This window comes from Athene noctua, chromosome 14 (assembly GCF_965140245.1).
Source record: "Athene noctua chromosome 14, bAthNoc1.hap1.1, whole genome shotgun sequence".
Taxonomy (NCBI): domain Eukaryota; kingdom Metazoa; phylum Chordata; class Aves; order Strigiformes; family Strigidae; genus Athene; species Athene noctua.
The window spans coordinates 17,257,549-17,281,319 of record NC_134050.1 but is presented as its reverse complement, the minus strand read 5'-3'; the positions used below and the strand labels follow the sequence as shown (position 1 = coordinate 17,281,319).

Genomic DNA, 23,771 nt, shown 5'->3' with positions numbered 1-23,771 from the left:
ACACCAGGGACTGCGAGGCCTGTTGGCCAGGCCCTTCCTCTTGTTACTCACATTAGAAAGAGCCTCCTGGAGGATCCCAAGACTGGTAGAGCTCTGCTGCTCTCAGGCGCTGAAATTCTGTAAAAACGGATGGAGCAGCAGGCTCTGGAGGCCGCAAATCTGAGGATTGTACCCCGGGAGCTCAAGCCACCGACAGGCCGCAGGCCGGGGAAACGCTTACTGACACGCTGTCCCCACAGATGCCGAGGGGGCTGAGAAGGCGAGAAAGCCTGCTCTGGGCTTCGGGGGAGCTGCGGCTTCCCCCCGGCCCTCAGCTCCCGTAGCGGGCTGGGCCTCGCACAGGTGAGAGGTCGGTGACAAGGGGACAGGTGACGCGGGCCGAAGCTGGCAGCGAGGGGGTCGGCCCGACACGGAGAGGGGCCCCGGAGGCGGGTGCGGCCCCCGAGGCGCGGGCCGGGGCTGAGGGGCCGCCTCGCTGAGGCCACCCCGCAGCGCCTCTCGGCGGGCGGCACCGGGACGCCGGGCCCGGGCCCGCCCCGCTTCCCCTCACCTTTCCCGGCCAGGAGCCGCCCCCGCGGGGGCCGGGCCAGCGGCGGCGGCGGGAGAGGGCGCCCGGCGCCGGCCCGCAGCTCCCCGGGGCAGCGCAGCTCCGGCACCGCCGCGCCGCCCGGCCTCTCCGAGCTGCCCCAGCCATGTCCTCCAGCTCCCCGCCGGGCGAGCCGAAAAGCCGGAGCCTGGGCCGGCTGTCGCTGCCCAGGAAAGGCAGCATGACACCCGGCAAGAAGCCCTCGGCGCTGGAGCTGGCCGAGAGCACCCCCAACGCCCACTACGCCCCGCTCTCCGCCGCCCAGGGCGGGCAGCCGCCGGCGGGCACTAGCCCGGAGCCGGAGCGGGAGCGGCCGCTGCGCCTGAGGAGCGAGGTGGTGGTGGTGAACGCCGACTGCCCGCGGCCCCCCGTCAGCCTCGACCCCCGCGTCTCCATCTACAGCCTCCGCAAGCCCTTGCTGAGCCGCAGCAGCGTCCAGGGCAGGGTCTACAACTTCTTGGAGAGGCCCACGGGCTGGAAGTGCTTCGTCTACCACTTCACCGTGTGAGTACCCGCCGCCCCGCTTCCCCCCGGGCCCACCTGCTCCGCGCCGGGCTCCCGTTACGGCCGCTCGTCCCGTCAGCCGAGCCGCGGCTGCCTGGAGCGGGGAAACCGTCTCCCGGCTCGGCCATCGGTGCGAGGGTCTCTCGGGGCTGCCCCCGGGGCTCCCCGCCGTCCCTGAACCGTGAGGCGCCCGCTGCCGCCGCGGCCCCTCCCCGCCGCCCCTCGCCGGGCTCGTCTCCGCCGCGGGGCGGGACAGCGGCGGCCCCGGGTCCCCTCAGCCGCGGAGCTTCCCAGACCAGCCCCCAGGGCTTGGCCGCCTTGCAGATACACTCTTCTGAGTTGTTTTTTTTTTTTCCTCATAGGTGCGAAGCAAAGCAAACAAGTCACACTCCAGGGGAAAGTTTCTCTTATTTTAAACAGAAATGCAGTATTTCGGTTCACGTCTATCTATCAGGTAGAGCAGGAGCTGGCTTCAGGGCAGTTTTCTTCAGAAAGTTACCTTGGGAGTTTAAATAAATTGTTCACTATGAGCGTGGAAAAGAAGCTGGTAACAGCGTCGTCCATTCTTTAGTAACTTTTAATGCAGTGACTCCTGAATTTCCAGCTCACTGCACAGCATCTATTTCTGCCTGCATAGGTGTGTTATCCGCGGGGCAGCCCTGTTGGAGGATAACCAGAGACAGGTGACGCTCCTTTTCCTTGCCTCTTTTACTGCCCCTTGCTCTAACTCCGTGCACTGCCAGGTACTACTGCTGTCCCTGATACTTTTAGATAGAAAGGACAACGGCCGCGGTCGGAGGATGTTGGAGCCGCTTAGCTGCAGGCACATTGAAAACTGCTTTAGGCATAATATTGGCCGTGGAGTGCTGCACCCACCCTGTGGTGTACGAGGAGCTTACCAAGTGCTTCTGTGAGAAATCGGTGCTTTTTAATTGAGATTTTTGCAGAAGGCTTGCATGGCCCCTGAGCAATTTGTATATGTTAAATGTAGGTAATAAGGTCAGGCAGAATCGAAGTATGTGCTTATTGTATGCGTGCACAAACACACATATATGTGTATAAATACACAACATATATATGTTTATTACAAAAGCTAGAGGTAAAGACGTTTTAAAGACACCATAAAGAAAAGACTTCAATAAAAATCAGCTTTTATAATCTAATTATTGTATTCTGATTTTAAACTCTAATTCTAGTAACTACTATTTTAAGTCAGTTCAGGATTGTGTGCTTTTATTCCACATGTTAGGATTCTGTAGTCTTTAGATAGGTAAGTGGTACCAACTTTATTTTAGTGGAGGGAAAACAGCTGTCATCTGAGTGTATTTAATTGGGAGATGACTGTGCAGCTGCTGGGATAATTGTGGGCTCCATTCTCTTTGGCATTATCATAATGCCATTAGATGACAAAACAGCTAATGGCCATAATTATGAAGTGTCTAATAGCTGTGGTTGAACAATGTAAAACACTTTCAGGAATAGGAGATCCTTTTTTTTTTTTTTCCCTCTAAAAAGGAGTTTTAGGCAGCTACTTTTTATGACTTCTGACCTCTTTCAGGTGTCTGAAATTATGTATAGAAGGGACAGTAAATTGTGTTCAAAATCTTAACTAATCATCTCTAAACCTTAACAGTGGGCCTAGGAAAATCCTGAAAAAAACCCAAACCATTAGATCCCTTTATCTACTTAAAATTCTAGCATGAATTTTAACCTTTTTTTGCAAGTATTAGCAGCGTGGATTAATCCTATCTGTGCAAGAATTAAGATTTTGCAATTCTGCTTTAGGAAAGAGATTGTAATATGTACGGGAAGTTATTGCTTGTCTCTCCCCACAATACACAGTTATCCATGGTGTAAGCGTTAGCCCAGTGTTTCCCCTCTTTTCAGAAGAGCTCTTCTGATGCAAGGTGAATGACAGTGGCAGTAAATATTCTCAAGCCTTTTACTATGCACTGTGCAAATTCCTTCTCTTAAGACTCTAAAGAGACAGAAGAGTGTAGTAATGTCCTCAACTGATTCTTGCAAGGCAATGTGCAAGTACCATGTGTGTATTTGTAGGCAGCCTCACTCTGATTTCCACCAGCAGAGGGAATTGAGTCTGTACTGTCCTCAGCCATCCTTCCTTCTCCTTGTTTCTGTGGTAGATAAGCCTGCACTTCTTGTGCCCATTATGTTTTAGGTTACTGATCTTTGGTCCATTCCTCAGCCATCCTTCCTTCTCCTTGTTTCTGTGGTAGATAAGCCTGCACTTCTTGTGCCCATTATGTTTTAGGTTACTGATCTTTGGTCCATACCTCTCCAACTCCCTTGCTTTCTGAGCTCCCAGAACAACTTCCTGGGATGCTTGCTTTCTACTGCATCAAGGAATGCTCTCACTGAGTACAGCCCCTGCCAGCCAGATCCTGAGCATTGGTAATTAATACTCGCTACAAAGCAGAAGTTTGTTACTAAAATCAACTGAGAAAGCAGACACCTTGTCCGATCCAGAGAAACTGTTGTGTCTCAGCCCCTGCTCTGGAAGAGGCATGGGACCTGATTTTTGCAGGTAGTTTGTTAGCTTTTTGCAAGCAGTTGGTTACAAGTGATGAGTTGCAGAGCAAAAAAGGTCTTCGAGTTGTAAGACACCCACCACACCCCATCCCCGCCCCCCGATTGCACGCACTTCTCTCACAGTGGAGGAAGTAACCCGTTTGTTTGCTGTCATCGTACTAACAGACGTTCACAGAGAGCTGAGCTGGGTTTTACATTGTGATGTGCAAGGGCCCTGATGGTTGTGTCTCCTGACAAAATGAGTTCAAGAGACTGATGTCACTTGCCTGTTGCCTCTTCGTGACTCCCTCTGCTGGCTACCTCCTGCTTTCTGCTGGGGGCTTTCAGCTGCCTGGGATGTCTCAGTCGCGATCTCGAAGGTTCAGAGGGGAAGGAAAGGCAACAGGAGTGTTAAATCAGGGCATAGAGACCAAAGCTGAGTGGAGGGTCCTGGCTGAGATCTAGCCCAAGGATGGGAGCAATGAGCACTGTGGGCATCTTCAGTTTCTGTCTATTGCACCGCCTTATCTTGTGCAGAGTGTGTGGCTGTTCTTAATTATATGCTGAAATGATTGAATTTAGAAACAACTCCTGGAGAAGTCAATGTAACTTGTTCTGGACCTGTATCTCTAGTTGGTTGTTGAAACACTGTTTATCAAATGATAAGAATTACATCTACTGATTACCTGTCACACCCTTTTCCTGCTCAAGAATCTTAGTGGTATCTAGAATGCTTATAGCTAAGAATCAGTAATTCAGAACTGATGTTCCTCAGTTTTATATTATAATGTTTAGAAAAGGGAAGCTTTAATGCACAGTTTCTATGTTGGTATGTTTGTTTCGTGTTTAGATAGCTGTATGGTTTTGGTGTGCAGCAAAGCCCCTTGTGTACCCCTTGATCTAAAGGATGGAAGCCAGTTGTCTTGTACAGCAGTGGAGGTTTGCTGAAATAGATAAGGCCAATGACCTGTTTACTTCTGAATTGTTATTTCTTTCAAAAGGTGTCTGAAGCATCTGTTTTAATCTTCCAGGATAATTTGATATCACAGCCGCTGATTAAATGAAAAGACCCGTGCAGAGTTCAATTCTAAGATTTGCGTTTTCTCAGACCAAAGAGCAGAAACATCTCAAGTGAGCAGAATAAGACATGAATTATTGTACCTCATTTCTACCAGATTTTTATAGGCTATGGACATAGTCTCTAAGGGAAGAAGGAATGGGGAATCGGCTATTAATTTACTACTCAAAAATGCTGCCTAAAAATACTAGTGGAGATGATAGAAACTTTTATTTCAGCTACATGACTTGGTTTGATATTGTATTAAATTTCATTTAAATATATGAATTGTATAATATATGTCCACTTAATCCTATCAGTGCAAGTAAATTGTGCTCAGTAGTTGAAGATTTATATGTGTGGCTTCTGCAAATGCAACTGGTGGTTGCTTGGACACTTGAATTTTGCAAGCAAGTGTGGTATGGCTGTATGGATGGTAATGTCCTGCCAGAGCCACCACCAAACCCCCCTTGGCTATCAGAGGTGAGGCAATGACCGAGTGCCACTGTTCTCAATGACCTTCGGAGCTAGGGCATCTTATCACACTTATCATAGTAGTGCACCTTGGGATAGTGGCGTTGAGAGGTGAAATGTTCTGTAGCCTTAACAAATCAAGTTTTCAGGCTGTGTGAAGAGAGGTGGTGGGACAAAAGAAGCCTAAATTCTGTCTTCACAGTGGCCTGCTGAAGTCCTGAGACTCTGTCCCAGTCTTGGAAATGACTGTAAAGAATAAGTGAAGTCTCCAGATATTTAAAAAAAAAATATTTTAGATTTAAATGCATGAGGGAAGAGGTGCTTCTTACCCACTTTAAGTAGTTCAAAATAAAACATCTTAAAATGTGCCTGAAGAAACTTAAGTTGTGAGCTTTCTGGTGATTTCTCTTGTTCTCAGTATGGCAGATAATGACTTCTGGCAATGTACACTGCCTGTTGACTCCTCATGTTCTTTGAAGTGTTGGCCCTTACCAGAGGGAACAGTTCAGAAGCCGATGGAGCATTGGTCTGTTCCGGTATGGCAGCTCTCCTTTGTTGCCATGCAAGATAAGCAGCTTCTATCTTATCTTTGCATGCGTGTTACCTGGTTCAATTTACTTTGCCTTTGGTTTGGTTTAATCAGCAATGATTGTCACTGAGTTTGTTCAAATCCCAAGTTGTTTACATAAGCTTTGACTGGCTGGTGGTTGAGATTTGGGAGACTGGTCTCCAGAAACAGGCAAACTCTCAGAAGTGTGGCTGCACATGTACGCGTGCAAAGATAAGAAGCAAGGGTAGATAGAATATTCCAGTTGTGTCTGTATCAGTAATCAATTGTTAAAGGCAATGCAGTGTTTACACAGTGCTGTTTATGTACAATACTGTGAGGCAGAAGCATAACTCCAATTTAAAATCCCATTTTTGTCATGTTTCCAAATCTACTGCAAGCGTACTTCCAAACCTACCAGTTCATACGCAGTGTGTAAACTGTTGAGGAGGGAAGAAAAATCCATGAAGTAATTAGCTTGTGCATGTGCTCACACATGACTAAGTTTTCTTTCAGACTCAGTAAACTGAGTAAAAAAGTGGGCAAAACATAAAGTACTACAATTTAGGCATGGACACTGGGATGTTTAGAGATTTTTGTGGCTTTTCTACGTGAAAAGAAAGAAAAACAATTTGATCATGGTCATATATTTTCTGCTGCAGTCACTTGCAGGAAGACCCTGGTTTAGCGCTTTTTTTTGTCAAATTGTCCCTCTTATTTTGTCATATTGGAGAGGGAGATTATGCTTCTTGTCATGCAAAGGCTGATGTGAAGTTTGTTTTCTTTCTATATGACTTTTGTGTATGAGCTCCAGTTGCTTGCAACCAACATTTAGTGTTTTTATTACTGGAGCCGGGTACTCCCATCCCTTTGTGCTAGATACAGTTGTAATAATACGAATCTGCTGCTTTGTCACTTTGTGTTTTCAAGAGCATGGTGTGCTACAGCTGTGAAGTGGCTTATATAGATCTTTGATGTTGCAGACATGCTCAAGGACTACAATAGGTGAAAATGAGGTGCAAACAAGGTGACATTTGTCGCTTTTTTTTCCTCTTTTGCTCCCCCCCCCCCCCTTCAGCCCTACTCCACATCCCCTAGTGTTTTGATTTGCAGCAGAGCGGACATCTTTGCAACCTAGCACTGTGTATCAATTAATATGCTTGGTAACAATTTTATCTGAGAGAAAAAGGGTTTGGAAAGACAACTTTACATATTGCCTGATAAGAGGGAAGACCTTTTGCCTGTCCGTTATTGTAGCCGGTTGTACACGTAAGAGCGTGCTAATGTTTAGGAGTTGCTGTGGCAGGGTCAGCCCTGTTTGCTGACCAGCCAGATAGGGAAGTTTTGAATCTTGGCAGATTTTGGATACAGGTGAGGTGGAGAAGTGACTTAAAGGTTTTGCTGCTCCCTCCTGCCCTGCTGCATGCCACGGTGTAGCCCCTTAGCTACAACGTCGCACAAAGGTGCTTCTTTGGAACTTGTGGGATTGAGGTAGTATTTGAGTTGGCCAGTATACAGCTTTCCACTCTTGCCTTGTGCCATGTTCCCAATCTGTAAATTGACAGTAGTTTCATTTTTGCTGAGGATTGTCTGGCTGTCCCGTGACTGAGACTAATCCAAGTCTGTGCCAAGACGACCTCAGGAGTGACAGTGTAATTACAGGTCAGGTGGGGTTGGGGTCCCCATTCCTCTCTCCCAGTGGGACAGTAGAAGTTATCAGGATAAGAAATGCAGATACTAATGACTGCATAACGGACTAAAAATAATAATTAAAAAAATAATCCAAGTTTATTTAGTAATTGATGGTTATCAGAAAGAAAAGCAGTATTGTAAACCAGATCCTCTCAATGTCAACCACTAGTAGTTCATGCCTGGAAGCCACTTTGACAAAACCACCATCTTTGCATCATTTGTCACATTAAATCACTGCTGAATAAAAATTATTTTGGAAACGTATTTTGATTGACGAAGGGGAAGAAAGTGAAAAGGTGGATATCTTCTAACTAAAACACTTTTTGAAGGCACACGGTATCTCTAGCAGTAATTTTGAAAATTCAGTTTCTGTTCTGAAATGCATAGTGTGATATGGTCGGCTGCTTGAAAAACAACTTGAGTGTCTTAAACTGTGGTCTGCGGGCAGACACAGAAGCTGCAGGAGGGGAGGGAGTTCTGTGGGAGCAAAAAAGACCTTGTAGTTGCACTAATGTTTAGGTTTTTGAATAATTGATGGTGGCAGAAGGCTGTAAACTTCTGAACACTAATGCTCAGTGAAGACAGGTTGCGTGCAGTGGAGAAACAATTCTGTGGAATGCACCCATAAAAGTTATAAAAGTATTAAATTTGGGCAGGCTTTTCTGGGGGTAGGCCTTCTCTCTTTTCCTATCATCCTTCCAGTATAACATTTCAAGTCCTTCTTTGGTGTGTGCTTTCCTCTAGGAAAAGAATTATTCTGACTTTAAAAGTTGCGCATGAATGATCTTAAGAAAACCAGTAAGTGCAGTATTCACATTTCTGTATATATGTCAAATGGTTGGTTGGACAATTCTGGCACACTTTCTTGCCCTGGCTCATCAAGTGCCAGGAAAAAAACTTGCAAGGCTGTGTAGATAGGCCTCTTTCAAAACTTTCACTGCAGCTGAATCAAGGCTAGAGTTGAGATTCAATTGCAGTGAACTAATTAGGCTGAGCTCCAAATAAATGCCTGGGCGCTGGATGTATTACAGACAACGGTGCCAACATACGCTGTAGGGAACTATGCGCAGGCACAGTGCTTTGCTGACTTTAAACTTGGCAGTACCTCATTAATTTTGTGTGTTAATAGATTGTTTAATGTGCATTAATGGCTGAACACAAAAGCTGGGAATACTTGCTCATTCAGTTCCAGATGGAAAATAGTGTCTTGTTGGGGGCAAGGTGTTTTCTGCCTGCCACCAAGAGGTCCAACACAAGTTTCAAATGTGTTGGAAAGTTGCCAGTTGCAAATAAGCCTGATGAGTAGGCTGAGCTACAGAAAAAGAATGTGTAGATTAGTGTGTTTTTAGGTAAGGTACTAGCTCTCCTCATACAGTCATGCTTCGTCTGGCACAATGGCCTGTAAGAACCATTATAATACCAGTAATGATAATGTGGGAACACATGTATTTGCAAGCTTCTGCTATGGTAGAAGCTACTGTATTTTACCTCCTACTAGAAAGAAGATACATATGTATAGATATATGTATTTTTAATAACAGAGGGAGTGTTCAGTGCTTTAGTAGTCAAATGATATTGATTTACTGTATGTTTTTTGACAGTGTTTTTTTTTACTAGGAAATTATAAAGCTACTCTAAATCAAGTAGGGTTTTTTTGGCCACCAGTTTGTGTACGTCTGGAGGACAAGAAAGTGCTTAGTGTGAACTTTTCCCTTGTCTGGCATGATCAATTTTTGAGGACACATGGGTTTTCATCTTCCTATTTTCCTCATTTCATGGTACAGAGTAGTAAAGTAATATCTGTTTTCTATGTTCAGGGAGCTGTAAGAAATTACACAGAACACAAAGGGCCTGGGTAAGTGTATAGGTATAGTGTAAGTACGTTTTAAAAAAAAACCAAAACAACAACCAACCAAACCCTACACAACCCAAAACTAGCAACAGCAAAAAACCCACCAAAAAAAAAAGTACCGTCCCACATTTTTTAAATGGAATTTTCCTCCCTTAACACCCACACTTTAGTACAGAAAACTTAGAACCTGGAAAAACTACAATAAAATATAGGCAGTCACAGGGGAAGCCAATGATTTCTTAAAGCTTAGGACAACCACTATGACAAAACCAAGGTTTTTTCTCTGAGCTACTTTACTACCAGTGGTGTAAGTTAATGAAAACACATTTTTCTCAAAACTGGTTGAATCCTTTTTGAGTTTAAGAAAAGAATGTGTCTGTGTATGGGACTTTATTCTAGGAATACATAAACACTAAACCTATAGCCTTAGAATTTTATCCTTTTAAACTACTGAAAATAGGAAATTATACTGCAGATTGTTAGGTGGCTTTTAGATGTTCCTAGCAATGTGCCTGGAGTAGGTTTTTCTTGTATGTTCTTCACAATCAATGTGATGTGTTAATATTTAATGAAAAATGTCAACCAAAGCCAAAATAAACCTAGGCCAGGTTTTCTGCATACTTTTAAGTTTCTTCTGCTTCTGCATATATTGATCCTGATCTTTGAATTTCATATTAAAGTTTTCGATAGGAACATAAATCTCACACGTTTTGCTAATGCCAGTGGACTTATGTCATTTCACAATACAGTGTTGTCCTATTTGTAATAGAAAACGGAAACATTTTACTCCTAACTATAAAATTCCTTTTATTTTGTGTGACTCTTTCTGCTGGGGTTATTTGAAAAGTAGATGCTTTGTTATTTAACTTGACTAGTGCGTACTTCAAATGAGAAATATACCATTCTTAGTGAACTAAGAACTTGGAATAGTAAAAAAATTTTTATCTTTGTTTGTCCTGACAGGTTGTGCTCTCCTTTATCATCTGTTGGCTTTACTCTAACACACCCTGAAATAAAACCCCATACGTTTTCTTTTGCAATAATAGGAAAGTATAATAATACATTTATTGAAGTAATCTGTTTTGATTCTGCAAGAAATGATCATTGTGTGTTTAACTTCACTATAATAGATACCTCCTTCCTGTGGGAGCAACTAGTAAAGATAAAAGGTAAAGACCAAGCAGTAAAGACAAAAACTTATATACATCTCCAAAATGAGGGGAAATAAAATTACTTGCCAGACATTCATCATAGAATTGTAGAATAATAGAATGGTTTGGGTTGGAAGGGACCTTAAAGCTCACCTATTCCCAACCCCCCTGCCCTGGGCGGGGACACCTTCCACCAGCCCAGGTTGCCCAAAGCCCCGTCCAACCTGGCCTGGAACCCTTCCAGGGAGGGGGCAGCCACAGCTGCTCTGGGCAACCTGTGCCAGGGCCTCATCGCCCTCACAGGGAAGAATTTCTTCCTCATATCTAATCTAAATCTAACCTCTTTCCTTTTAAAACCATTATCCCTCCTCTTATCACTACATGCCCTCTAAAAGTGTCCCTCTCCAGCTTTCCTGTAGTACTGGAAGGCCGCTCTAAGGTCTCCCCAGAGCCTTCTCTTCTCCAGCTGAACCCCCCAACTCTCTCAGCCTGTCCTCACAGGGGGGTGCTCCAGTCCCTGATCATCTTTGTGGCCTCCTCTGGACCTGCTCTAGCAGATCTGTGTCCTGATGTTGATGCCCCCAGAGCTGGACCCAGCACTGCAGGGGTGGGTCTCACGAGAGCAGAATAGAGGGGGAGAATCCCCTCCCTCAAGAGGCCACACACTTCTCTTGATACAGCCTAGGACACGGTTGGCTTTCTGGGCTGCGAGCGCATGCTGCTGGCTCACAGTCACATTTTCCATCCCCTAATGCCCCCAAGTCCTTCTCCCTGGGGCTGCTCTCAATCCACTCATCTCCCAGCCTGTAGTTGTGATTGGGATTGCCCTGACCCATGTGCTGGAGGGTGTTACATATGGGTCAGGGTTCGGTAACAGAATGTAAATCATCCATCAGGTTATTTCCCTGGATTGTCTCCAAAGACACTAGGTTTAACAGCAGAGTCACGGTACTGGTGGCGAACACGACAGAACCCTTGCTCATCCCTAGTACAACAAAGGCTGCAGTCTTTGTAGTGAAAGTATCTGCCTTCTACGAAGTAAGGAATTACCTTTAGAGAATGTTTTTTCCTGCAGCACCTGTCCCCTTCCCAGGGAAACTGCATTGACCGAAAATGGTCTGGGTTTGGCTAGACTCTTCTTTTTCACAGTAACCCTTGAGGGCACCACAGTCCAACTAAGACCTGAAGTAAGTGTGCCTCATCCCCTGTAAGGATGTTGACAGAGCAAAGTAGAATTGATGCAGGAAATAGTTGCTGCTGCTAATCTCATTTATATGCCCTTCAGATGCCTCTGCCCAATCATCTGTGCAGGGCAATGGAGATCGGGGATAGAGACAAAAGGAAAGATCTTCCATCCTGTGGCTTCAAAAAAAGAGAATGCCCTGTGCTGATCGTGTTAAGAATCAGCAGTGTTTGTATACTGTAGAACAAAGGCTTTATCTGTCCTTTACAGGCTTTGGCAAATAGTTGTTAATTTTTTTCCCCCTAATATTCTTCGTAAGTAGATCTAATTGAGATTGAGTTGTTTGTTTTTCACTCCTGTCTTAGAAAAGACTGAAATGTGGTCAACCTGACAGCGAGTAAAAAAATAAATGTGTATTTCTTTATCTGTAGTGTGAGTAAACTTCATGTGATTGTATGCTGTTATCTTATCCGTGACCCAGAAAGTATTGATAATGGATTATCTCAGCACTTCACACAAAATAAACGTGCTTACTTGATGTTTTCTATGTCAACAGATCATCCAGCATCCTAGTGCTAAACAGTCTGAGCTCCTTGCTTCAGCAGTACGTAAAGCATGGCTGGCACAGATCTGAGTCTTACATGGTCATGTTGGTTGTATGCCTTCATCGTTCTGTTCATTCAGAACAGCTCTTCGTAGCTTTTATTTACTATTATGACATGATCTTACTTGGATAATTATGTATTTGAATCATAAAAATGATAAATATGTTACAAGAATGAAAGAGAAAACAAGGCCTTAAGATTCTACAGCTTTTGCAGCAAATGCAAGGCTGTAGCTGTACCATGTTAATACCCTTCTTAGGCATGAGAATTGCTTGGTGCACTCTGATTGTCAAACACTGAGGTTATCTCTTGATTTCTTCTGTGATGGGTTTTTTTGTGTGCTTTAATATGAAACATTATAAAGTCATCAAGTCTCATTGTAAAGTGAGACTGAAATTGAGCAGACGATGAAAATGTGATTTATGAGAAGAGCATAATCTTTAGAAATTTTTAGTGGATAGTATCTGTGTGAGTAAAGGGATGCTAGCTTATATCTCATATATAAAATAGTGTAGATAACATTCAAGCAGGTTTGATAGTAGCAGTTAGCCTCTGCTGAGGTGGTCTCCTTTTTCTGAGGAAAGTTTTATATCAAATGCCTTTCTCTTCAAACAAACAACATTCATTTCAGGAAACCTGCGTGTGGTTGGTGTTTGTAATTATTGAAATAATGCATGCAAAGTGCCTTGTGATTCTTGAGGGATTTTGTTGGAAACTACCTACAAGTAATCAAACTATTTCTAAGCACTTGTAGGAAATCAGTCTGTGAGGTTATACAGCATATATTAGCAGTCAACATGGACTGGTCAAACCCCAATGATCTATTTAACTTCAGACTGTGATGGAGTAAAATGGTTTGTGGCTAGAGGAAAACTAGATATTGCCATATACATCTTTTGTAAGATTCTTGATAATTCCCTTGTTTGATTATGAACATGTTTTGTTGATGAAAACGGTCCTGCGTGGATAGGAAATGGAAATTGTGAGTACTGTATTTCAGCAAAGGTGTAGACCAACTGAAAAAAAAAAACCTGTCTGGGGGGAGAATAAGAGCCACCCAAGGACTAGAAAATACTACAATATTGTGATCTGAGGAAAGATAGTTTAGCATCAAGAACAACAATGTGAGACTGGAAGGTGGTTAACTTGGAAGTCTGCAAAAAAAGACTGCCCTAGGTAGGAGGAAAAAGATCTGTTCTTCATGTTCAGGTATATTAGATAAGAAGTAATGGTCTTTAAAGCATATTCTGAATTTCTCCTGTCGCATGGGAGGGATAGTGGAGCAATGAACTGCATTGCCTGGAAAGCCTGTAGAATCTCTCCCTGGAAGGCTTTAAGTGCAGCCTAGATGAATCTTTATCAGGGTTCATCCAGGTGTAACTGATCCTGCTGTGGGACAGGTGTCCAGGATTTTGCATACACACTGTGAAAGGAATATACGCAGATTCTGGGAGCCAGGCAATTTCTCCACCTTGCAACGCTCGAGTTTGCCATGTGTGTGTAAGATGGAGGGTTGCTGCTTTTTCTGTCCCCAGCCTTCCTGTTTCTTCCCCTGAAGTACCATTGCTTCTTCCATGTTAGTTCAATCCAAAATTGATATGAGTTTCTTGAGAACAGGTTTGTTAAATATGCTGTGTTCTCTGCTGTTGATGGCATCTCTGCAGGTAATCTTTGGGCCTTTGTGCTACGTGTGATGGCCTGATTCCTTTGATTCTGAGGGCTTTAGCTACACGGATACACGAAGGATATATTCTGTTTACGCACTGCTTCTACCGATCTTTCCAGTGTGCTTACAGGAAGACGGGAGTCACGTTTTAAGACTCTTCAATGCATTGCTGCTGTGCACTGCTCCTTTCCCATCCACATTCTGTCTTGCTGTTGAAACTGGCAAAGGTCTTTGGGATGAAGTATTACATATTGTAGCTTGTTAGTTGAATCCATCATATCTGGATTTACAAGCTGATTTAACAGTGAGTGGCTGATGGAGATCTAGCAGCCTATGGTGGGTGAGTGGCTCTTCTCACATAGTTAAGTTCAGTTGTATCAGGGTTTCAAAGGAAATGACCCTTTTCTCTTGGGATCATAATCCTTAGCAGTGACAGCCTTGTTGCTGAAGCAAAGATCTGAAGTACTTAAGTATCTCTTGGGAAGTGGACTGATACCTTGGTCTCACCATGGGAAAGTTTAGAGAGCATCTTGATTGTTAGAGCTCTCCTCCATCTGGTAGCATGCATGAAACTGGGTCTACATTGTTCACTACTGTTTTCTACTTTGTTTTTTCTCCTGTCTGAAAGTAGTTTCCCAGCTTTTTGAGAATGCCTAGTTTATTATCCTTGATAGCAAATATCAAATGCCTGGATCTTGGACAAAGTTACCAGAAATAATTTGATGCATTTCTGTCATTCTCCAGACTGCTTCTCCCTCTTTTTTTTTTTTCTTGTGTGTATTGTTTACTCCTTTCTGGTACCCCTCTTTTGTCAGAGCTATGTTTACAACTAAGCAGCGTGCTGTTGAAGAGATTCTTCTGTGTCTCAGGGTCGGTGGGTTTTGTTGCAAGAAATTTATAGTTTTGGCATGAAAGGAGGTGTCAACCCATCTAGGACTTGAGAGCTGAATGACCTCATCCACAAGTGATGGGTGATAGCCATGTCCTTGAAGATCTGTCAGAAGGGCATTCTGTGTCTTTCAGCCTTTCAGTCTCATTTTACCAGCAGGTTATTTTATGGACAGTACTTGTTTCCTCATAGTATATGACTATTTTTTTGAGGGTCTTTTAGGCTTTCTGTTAGTCCATGAGCCACCTTTACGGTGTTAACCATAGCGCTTGTGTCCCTGAAATTCAGCTGGTTAATAGGATCATCATGACAGGTTACCCAGCATCAAGAGTTGGTTGTAACAGGTGACCAGGTGACAAAATTGCCCTGTCCCTTGCTCAGTCACTCGGGTTGACTGACAGGACCTTTGACTCACTACTGGCTGGTCCTTCTCCAGCCAAGGTGTACCTGTGTGCAGGACTTGCTTTAAGCAGGTACTGCCTGGTTGTCGCAGGAATGTGGTGGCATGAGCTTGTATGATGTGCTATGGCAGATAAACTCAAGCCTTCTCAAATAATCCTCGAGGCTGTTTGTGTGAAACTGAAAAAGATCAAAGAATATAGTAACCTCTCTGTAGGGTCTGAATTAATGCAGTATGTTAAGATCTTTCACAAAACTGCAGAAATGGGGGTATCCTTCTATTGTCAAAATTCACCAGAATTCCACATACCCGATTATCTTAACATGTCTCCTTTTTTGTGACCCGTCAAACAGTGACCTGAAGCAGTGTCCTTACCTGTAAGATTTGTGCTGTTGCACCTAGGTTTAGAGCTTGTGTGGTACTTCACTGAGTGGTTCTGCGGTTATTGTTGATCTGAAGGACTCTTGAGTTTTACCTAGGGGTAGGACCCAGTATGTGGAAGTTGCTAGTTGAAAGTCTTTATCAGGAACGGTTTCTAAGAATGGGTAGTAACAGTATCTACTGTCAGCTGAAGACTCCTGAGATGCTGAAACTCCACAGTGTCCGCTCTCTTTCCCACTTTCCCAGAAGAATTTGTGCTGAATTCTGTACTTGATAGGGAGTTGAAAGGAGAGATAAACCTTTCATCAGATATACTTGTGTCCTGAGTAGAGGCAATACCACATGGGCTCGCTTGCCAAACATGACAGAGCCGCAGTGTTACTCAGTTTATAGTGGGGTGCCTGTATATCTACAGTGGTTGGATTGTACGTGTAATTTATGTATTTCTAAGAGCTCTGATTACTGCTTAGTAACCTCTTTTCCTTTCTGTGTAAATTCTGGGGGGAAAAAAAGTACCCAAATGCACGTTCTAAGTATTTTTAAGAATTTCTTGTTCTGAATTTTAAAAAATATTAAAAAGTAAGAATATTAATTGGATTTTAACTTGTAACTCCTCCTCCCCACACTGAAACTTTATAGCTGTTTTTAACTAGTACTTGCCTATGTTGAACTGATATTTTTATCAATGAAAACTTAGCGTAGCAAAGGCAAAAATGTCATCCAGATACTCGCTGAAAGAAAAAAGTTTGTTGCCATGGCTGAATGAAGAAATACTAATGGATTTTTCTTCTGATTCTTTGTCAGGTAAACCTCTGATGGGCAGTAAGCTACATGATGTTACAGATTGTGTGTTTATATGTGCAGCTAGGTGTGTGCATGTGTACAGAACTCTGTTACCAAGCACTTTGCAAAAATCGTTGTAATGGAGATTGAGGCCATCATTCTGTCCTCTTCTACAAATGGGAACTCTAGGCATAAGATTAAACTCAAGTTTTATCCTGTTTGGTAGTTCAACTGATCTTAAATATGTAAACAATTATTTAGTTATGCCTCCTGTTTGTTTTTATCAATTGTATTTCCTCTGTTAAAAGGGATATTTTTATGAGCCCCTCATGTTTCAATTGCCAACTGTTTAGAAGAAAAAAAAGAATCAATACAGCTTCATTTAAAATTGTTTATTTAATGATCCAAAATTCAGTAATAGGGAGCTTGATCCAATCCATCAATTGCCACAAGCTGTGAGGTGTACTGACTGCACCTGGCTTCAGGACAAATGCAGTTTCAGAAGGAAGGAAGAAAAGCTGTTTTGCTGTGTTAGGAAAGTAACAGCCATGACTATCTTTGGTTTCTGATGCAATCTGATGATGCTTCTGTCTAGTTGCTCAAAGGAAGAGCTCTGTGTGTTCATTAGAACTGCAGTCTCTCACAGCCCATCTGTTTGTTAAGCAGACTTCATTTTCCTTGTCCTTTGTATATGGTGCTTCTTTTTGCCTGATCCGCCCCCCAGTGCTCAAACCATGTGGTGTGTAGAAGAGATTCTGTATTCTGCAGAATTTTAGCCAGCAGTGGCGGTGAAATACCACAGCCATGGGAAAATTGTGCAAGTTTAGGACAGGAACTGAAGGCAGAAATTAAGTCAGTTGGAGTAAGTGCCCCATAGGTGGCAAATGATTAACCACAATAGAATTTGGCTGCACCACTGAGATTAGCACCTACCTTGCAAAATAAAACTAGTATTACAGAGCATGTCTTTTAAAAGGTGTTTAGTAATCGAGCTCCGCTCTGAGTAAGTAGTTTTCTTATACTGTTTGGAGAGGCCATAGTGGTGAAAGTAGTTTCTTCACTTTTCCTTGTTCTTCCATTTGTATTATGATACATGTAGGGAAGAATGAAGTGTTCTTTATGGGATACTTGCAGGGAAAGTGTCGCTATCGCAGCACGTGAAAGATGAATAACCTGGGAAAGACAATGCATGCTTTCATTCCCAGAGTGTAAACATTACTTCTTTATATTAATGAGCTGAAATAAGTTTTGAATACATTCAATAAAATGGAGAAAAATAGCCTAGACACTAAGGATTGCCTGCAAATTTAGTACTTCTTCATAGCTCCTCTGAGTCATCTTTACTGGCTGCTTCATACCATTTTGCAGAAGAGAAGAGGAAGAGACTAGCTCTATCAACACCCCATGGACCTGAATGAACAATGAGATTTACTGGCTGTAGTCTCTCCATATCTCTAAGAAATTTGATGGTAGTCCAGATAGTTTTAAAAGATGTAGCTCCACTCTCCTAGACCTAAATGTGGATTATAATTGAGCCATGACTGCTAGATCAGGCTGGTTAAAGATATGTTAGGCATGAAGGTAGAGGGAAACATATATGCAAACCCTGCAGTTGTGCCAACTGGCAGGGTGTGAGTTGGTTTTGGCCCAAAAGCTAGATAGCCACAACAGTGTAGGATTGTGCCTGCACTACCAGAGCCTCTGAGAGGCAAGGCTTATCGCCACAGGTAGGCACTAACAATTCTAGCTGGTGTTGGGACTAAAGTTGGCACTGAGCCTTGCAGAGGTAGTGACTACGCCTAACTGGGGAGGCATTGCCACTGTGTACTGTAGCATAATCCTCTAGGGCAGGGATCTTCACGCCCTCTATGTCTTTACAGCATCTAGTACTGTGGCAATATTCATGGCTTCAAGGTAAAGTGACAATACAAATAGGTGGCCAGTCTGCACTGCTGAGTTCACCCTGCCCTGAGAGCGCACTAGTACCTTAGAGCACTTTGCTTTCAGTATCCCAGGATATGTGTTAATGCAGTGACATGAGGGACTGACCGACAGCTGTATAATAAATAATGCTTGATCCTTCTTCCTCCCTGACCCACAAGTTAAAGTGAAGTTGTATGCTGGTTGTTCTAGCTGTATTGAGTAGCGCAATCTGACTGTTCTCTCCCCTGGCATCCAGGTCTAAAGCTGTTATCAGCACTGCTGTGGCTCTGTGAAATCACAGTAGTGTTTGATTTAGGGGGAATTGGCACCTCTCTGACAAGTGCTGGAATGTCCCAGTCTGTCCTTGGGGTGCTGTTGGCATCTTTCACAGCAGTAAACTCCCAGTCAACAGTCTCGATCATGGGCAAACACCAGTCAAGTGCACAAAAGCGCTTATCTCCTGTTAGGCTGTGCATTCATAAAAAGCAAAGTCATAAAAACCTTCAGTAGCTGGCAATTCCAAAGCTTACAGTTAGACTTGAAAAGAAGTCACGAAGAACACAGGCTTCTTATCAATTTTAATTGCTGGGCAGTGGAAAGTTGCCGTTTATTTAACGTCATCTGGTATTAGCAACTCTGTTTTACACTGAGTGTTAGAGAGATGCTTCTGGCAAGCAATATTGTGCTGAACGTAAAATGAAATCCAATGAAAATACTTTGTCTTCAGGAAGAACTCAGGCTGAGCAATTGAATTCAACAGGTTAAAAAAAGCAAAACGAAGTATTAAGAAAAGATTGACAGGAGGTACATAGTGCAGTGTTAAGATGTTAAAGTTTAGACAGTTGGTTTTTTGAACTACAGATGCTGCTTTATTGTTATGACTATGCATCGCTGCTGAAACTAAGTTCTGTATTGCCTAATCTTTTTAGATTGCATTTTTAAACATTGCATTAATACTTATGCATTTATGTAAAAACAGAAATTTCAAATTTAATGTTCACTGAATGGTCCTAGATTCATGCCACCTTTAGGGGACTGGGCCAGAGATAAAGTCACTTTGGATAGCTGCACAAAAGTCTGTAGATGGTTTTGCCTGAGATAGATGTTTTTTTAAGTCATCTTGCTGGATTTGAGCAGGCATCAAATTCCACATGGGTCTACAACTGGATCAGTAGAAATTGGCAGATGTGCACGTTTTAGAAATGCCAAGCAAGCATTTTAAATGCAATTAAAAGTGTATTTGAGCTACTTTTAAACAAAATAGTAATAAGAAAACCCCTTGGATTTTAGTTTGAGAATTACTACGGAACACTAACTTTCAAACAAGAAGCTGATATGAAAAAATTGTGTACTTTATGGGAGCTGCCAAGGAGCAAATTGACAGCAGTTAGTTAGTCAGGAGTAGCTGCAATGGAAGTCACTTCTCTGATCTCAGCTCTATCCCTTAAATAGCAGCTGTGTCCCAGAGTAGTCAGTGTGGTATGTAGGTGGGATTTTCACACATGGCTAGGGAAGATATGTTGGAATGTCCCTCACTGACTTGAAATGCATTCACTCATTCTGTATAGCAGCTTTGCATGTCTTTAAATGAGACTTGACCAGAAATAACCAATTCTAGGAGTTTGAGTGTGGCTGCTGCTTGTGTTTAATGCTTCCTCCTTTTCACTGGGATGGTCAAGGAGGCTGGTTGTTTTGATGGGCAATTTGTTTGTGACTCTCAGTCTAGACTAATTGGGGAAGGGAGGAAAATAATGTGTAGAACAGCCCTGTTGGCACCTAAAAGAAGTGATAACAAGGGCATCTTTATTTTGGTGTCACACGTGTACATGTAGAGAATAGATGCTGTTGCCTCTCCTACAAATGTGTATGCCTGTTAATGTCCTGTTTCCATGTCTGGTGTTTGAAGTAGCATAAAAACATAATTTCTCTATTTCCTTTCTTTGTATGTATATCTGTCTTAATTTGAAATTCTTTTTCCTTCAGAATTTTTGTTTCTCCTTTTTTTTGTGTGTGTGTATGTGTCTCAAGTTCCTTGGACTCTTGGGATAGCAGTTGTATATTAGATTAGAAAAAGCAGCAATGAGAAGCTAGAGCAGTTGTTTACATACTCTGTTAAACTCTGGCCATGCTTAAAGTGGAAGGAAACTGCTTTTCCTTGTGGCTGCCAGTTGCCTGGAATTTAGCATTGTGGTGGGTTTGTGTGGGGTTTTTTTGTTGTTTGTTTGTTTTTTTTTTCCTCCTGCATGAGGAATTTCATAGTTGAAACTGCCTTGGCTTATGAAATGCTGAACTATTGATGTCCCTAGTCAGTTTGTGGAGAGGAATGCTCCTACTGCAATAGTACATAGGCAAGCTGTTGCTGGCAGAGTACCTGTGTGTGATTAAACAGAAGCAGGAGGTGGAATCAGTCAGTTTTCAAGTGCTCACCAGTTCAAGTCTGTTAATTCAGAGGACCCTGGCAGCATTACTATGCTGTTGCCTTTACTTAAATGGGTAGGAGGTGTGTATTTTTTCACTTTTCATCTTGATTTTTCTTCTACTCTTTCCTTGTATTTTTGTTAGCTTCTATTTTTCTAATGTGAAATAGCAAATGTTTACCTTTGAGCAAAATCTGTCTAAGCATTCTCAATTCTAGCCAGGGAATGGATTTGCATTTTTGTTTGGAGCAAAAAGTTCCTGTTACTCATGAAATGGGAGTGGCTTTTTAATAAAGACAGCCGATCTCTGCTATGTATTTACCATAAAATAACCAGTACAGCAATTCTGTAGTGTCAATAGCTTGACAGCCAAATGCTTTCTGAACCACTAGTAAGCTCTGCTGTTGAAATAAACTCTGAAATTCAAACTTTAATGCTTAATACATGCACTGTTTCTGGATTGGAAAACATTTCCCTAACCCGGTATGTAATACAAACCATCTACATACCCAGTCTTGTTAGCCAGGATTTCAAGGAATGGGATTTCATGCTGGGATATCGAGGAATAGGAGCTCTGCAGAAGGTATGGTACATGTAGCTATGGGTATACGAGTGCATATTCTGAAGATTAATTGTCTGAGTGTAGGCATCTTTTGAAAGGCACCAAGTCTTTACCTTCTCAGGCCTGTGCTGATATTAGATGTTCTGTAATCTGTTTTGACCACAGCTGATCTTTTAAGCAGCTTTGCTGTCAGGTTGCTTTATTTTTTTAAAATGTGTGTGCAGTGTTTCCCACCAAACCACACAGGTTCATGGTAGAAATTGTTAGGTGTTAGGGCAATGCAAACAATAAATAATAGGGATCATGCCGGAGTTTTCTGGTGAAGTGTAGCATGGGACAGCCTCCACAATAATTTTTCCTCTTTTACTAGCCTCAAGCTTGGCTATCTTCTCTAAGTCTGGGGCACAGCTTGGTCAAAACTGAGTGCAGTGCACGGAATGGAAGGTGCCGTAAGTGACCAGAGGACATTAGTGGCAGATGTTTATGAAAGGGGCCTTGCCTGGAGCCAGCCCAGTGACCTGAAGCCTGCATCCTGGGCAGTGGGGAGCCTTGCAGCCCAGCCAGTGGGACTGGGCTTCCAGGCTACTGAATAACTCAGACTGAGTTCTGCCAGGCAGCTGCGCATGACAATCTATTTTTCTTTCTGTGTGTGTGGTTTTTTGGTTTGTTTGTTTTTTTTCCCCTTTTCTTAACTTGTATTTCAGTTTTAGTTCTCCTGTGTAGGTGGGACCCTTGTCGATTTCAGTGTGATGCAGCGTTTGAAATGTTGAGGTTTGGTTTTTTTTTTTAAAGTAATCAAAACCCACTGTATAAGTGTTCATTCAGAGAGTACTCAAACGTACTTTACCCTCTGATGAGATGCACTCTCATTTGTTTTCCATCTTCTTGACCTGTGGGTCTTCCACGTGGGCCTGCCAAAGGCATGTTTTCTATGATTGTGTGATACGTACCTTAGGAAGAACAAGGGGAGATAGAAAACCAAGGAGAAATGCAGAGTGAATAAGGGACAGAGGTTTGTCTAATATAGCTAAAACAGTGAAGTTAAACAGATTAGTTTTTGATGTGGCGGCAAGGTTAACCCAACAGGAAGGTTATTAAGTCTAGATATCCTTGTTTGAAGAGCACTTCAAGCTCTCTCAAACGTTGTTGGCCAGATAACTGTGGTAACACACTGGCGGGATACTTGTTTATTCCTGTTCCTTTACCATCCCAGTATGTTTCCACAGCATAGAAAGCCTGTTCTAGTGTGTGGCTAGAGGCTGAGGCAGAGGTGTAATAGCGTGGGAAGCCTCCTTGGTGTTTGCTGAATAGAGCTACCACACCGGAAGACTGCTGTCCACATTCTTTTATAATACTCTAGCTCTCGAGCCATTTAAAAGCTGTGATTTCAGGTGTATGACAAATGCTTTTATGAATCCACTATAACCATGTGGTTTTCAGGCAGCTGGCAGGAACTGTCTCTCTGGTAGTCTGAAGTTTCAGTAAATAAGAGGCCCCCAAAAATCAAACTAACCCCTCCTCCAAGAAAAAAATATACCACCAGGGTTAAACTTAAAGAAGCTTAGAACCCATCACTAATTTTTGCTTATGCATTCTCTCATATCTCTTTAAAATATCTGTGTCCTTGTAGTACTGTGACGGTTTATTTACTCGGTGGTAGTTGGGTATTGTGTATATACTGCTGTTATACTGCTATAAGGTGTCTGCATTGTCTGCGCCAGCATGGGCAGGCATATGGCTAACTTCTTGCTGGCTGGCCTAGGGTGTTGTTAACTCAAGCTGAATTTAGTGTTGTGAATTTCTGTGCTACCTGGCAAACAGATTTGCATATGCATGCAACTTTCAACGAATTGCAGTCAAACTCTTAATAAGGTTGATCATCATCTTCCCCTCTCTCCCATTACACGCCTTTGAAAACATCCAAAGCTAAAATACACCTTGTCTTCAATGCCACACTTTCATTGCTGCTTAGACCACACAGCTCTGCTGGCAATTAGAGGGATCTGTGCACTTAAGAGTTTGGCAAAAATCCATCCTGAATAACTTAAAAATAAACCCAAAATATTGAAGAAAAAAACTCAGCAACAAGCCAAACCCATAAAAACTCATTTTTGTATTCACTGCTCAGCATTGCAGGTGATACAGGAAAGTAACTAAATTTTATTTATACTAAATATTTATAAGATTCTGATATTACCACATACTAATTTTTTTCTTGCCAGGCTGCACTGGGACTCAAATCATTACTATTGTTGATTTAAATCTTGACAGTTAAGATGTTGAAAGTTACCTCTCATTGCATAATCTTCAGGCTTAATTTATTTTTCTCATTTGTTTGGGGTGATGGCAAACAATTATGCTTAAATCTAGTTTCAGGATCTACAATAGCTGAGGTGACAAAGTTGGAGGGATGAAGAAAATTTATAATGAAATAATCTAGGCTGAATACCTGTGGTTATGTATTCTTCAGGTACTTAGAACTAGAACACCCTATTGAGTCTCTTGTAAAGACAGTCTTGCTGGTGGTGAAAGCTGACTCAGAATGCTGGAAAGCATTTTTGGTTTTATTT

General features: G+C 42.7%; 1 protein-coding gene across 3 annotated transcripts in view; it reads left to right on the top strand.

The window, feature by feature from the left end:
* The first annotated feature begins 602 nt into the window (after positions 1-602).
* KCNQ1 (potassium voltage-gated channel subfamily Q member 1) overlaps positions 603-23,771 on the top strand; it is a 361,692-nt gene continuing 338,523 nt past the window's right edge. For all 3 annotated transcript variants that reach the window (XM_074918270.1, XM_074918269.1, XM_074918268.1), the window contains exon 1: positions 603-1,090. In XM_074918270.1, the coding sequence (XP_074774371.1) occupies positions 693-1,090 (398 nt within the window). In that variant the 5' untranslated portion in view covers positions 603-692. The remainder of the gene's footprint in view (positions 1,091-23,771) is intronic.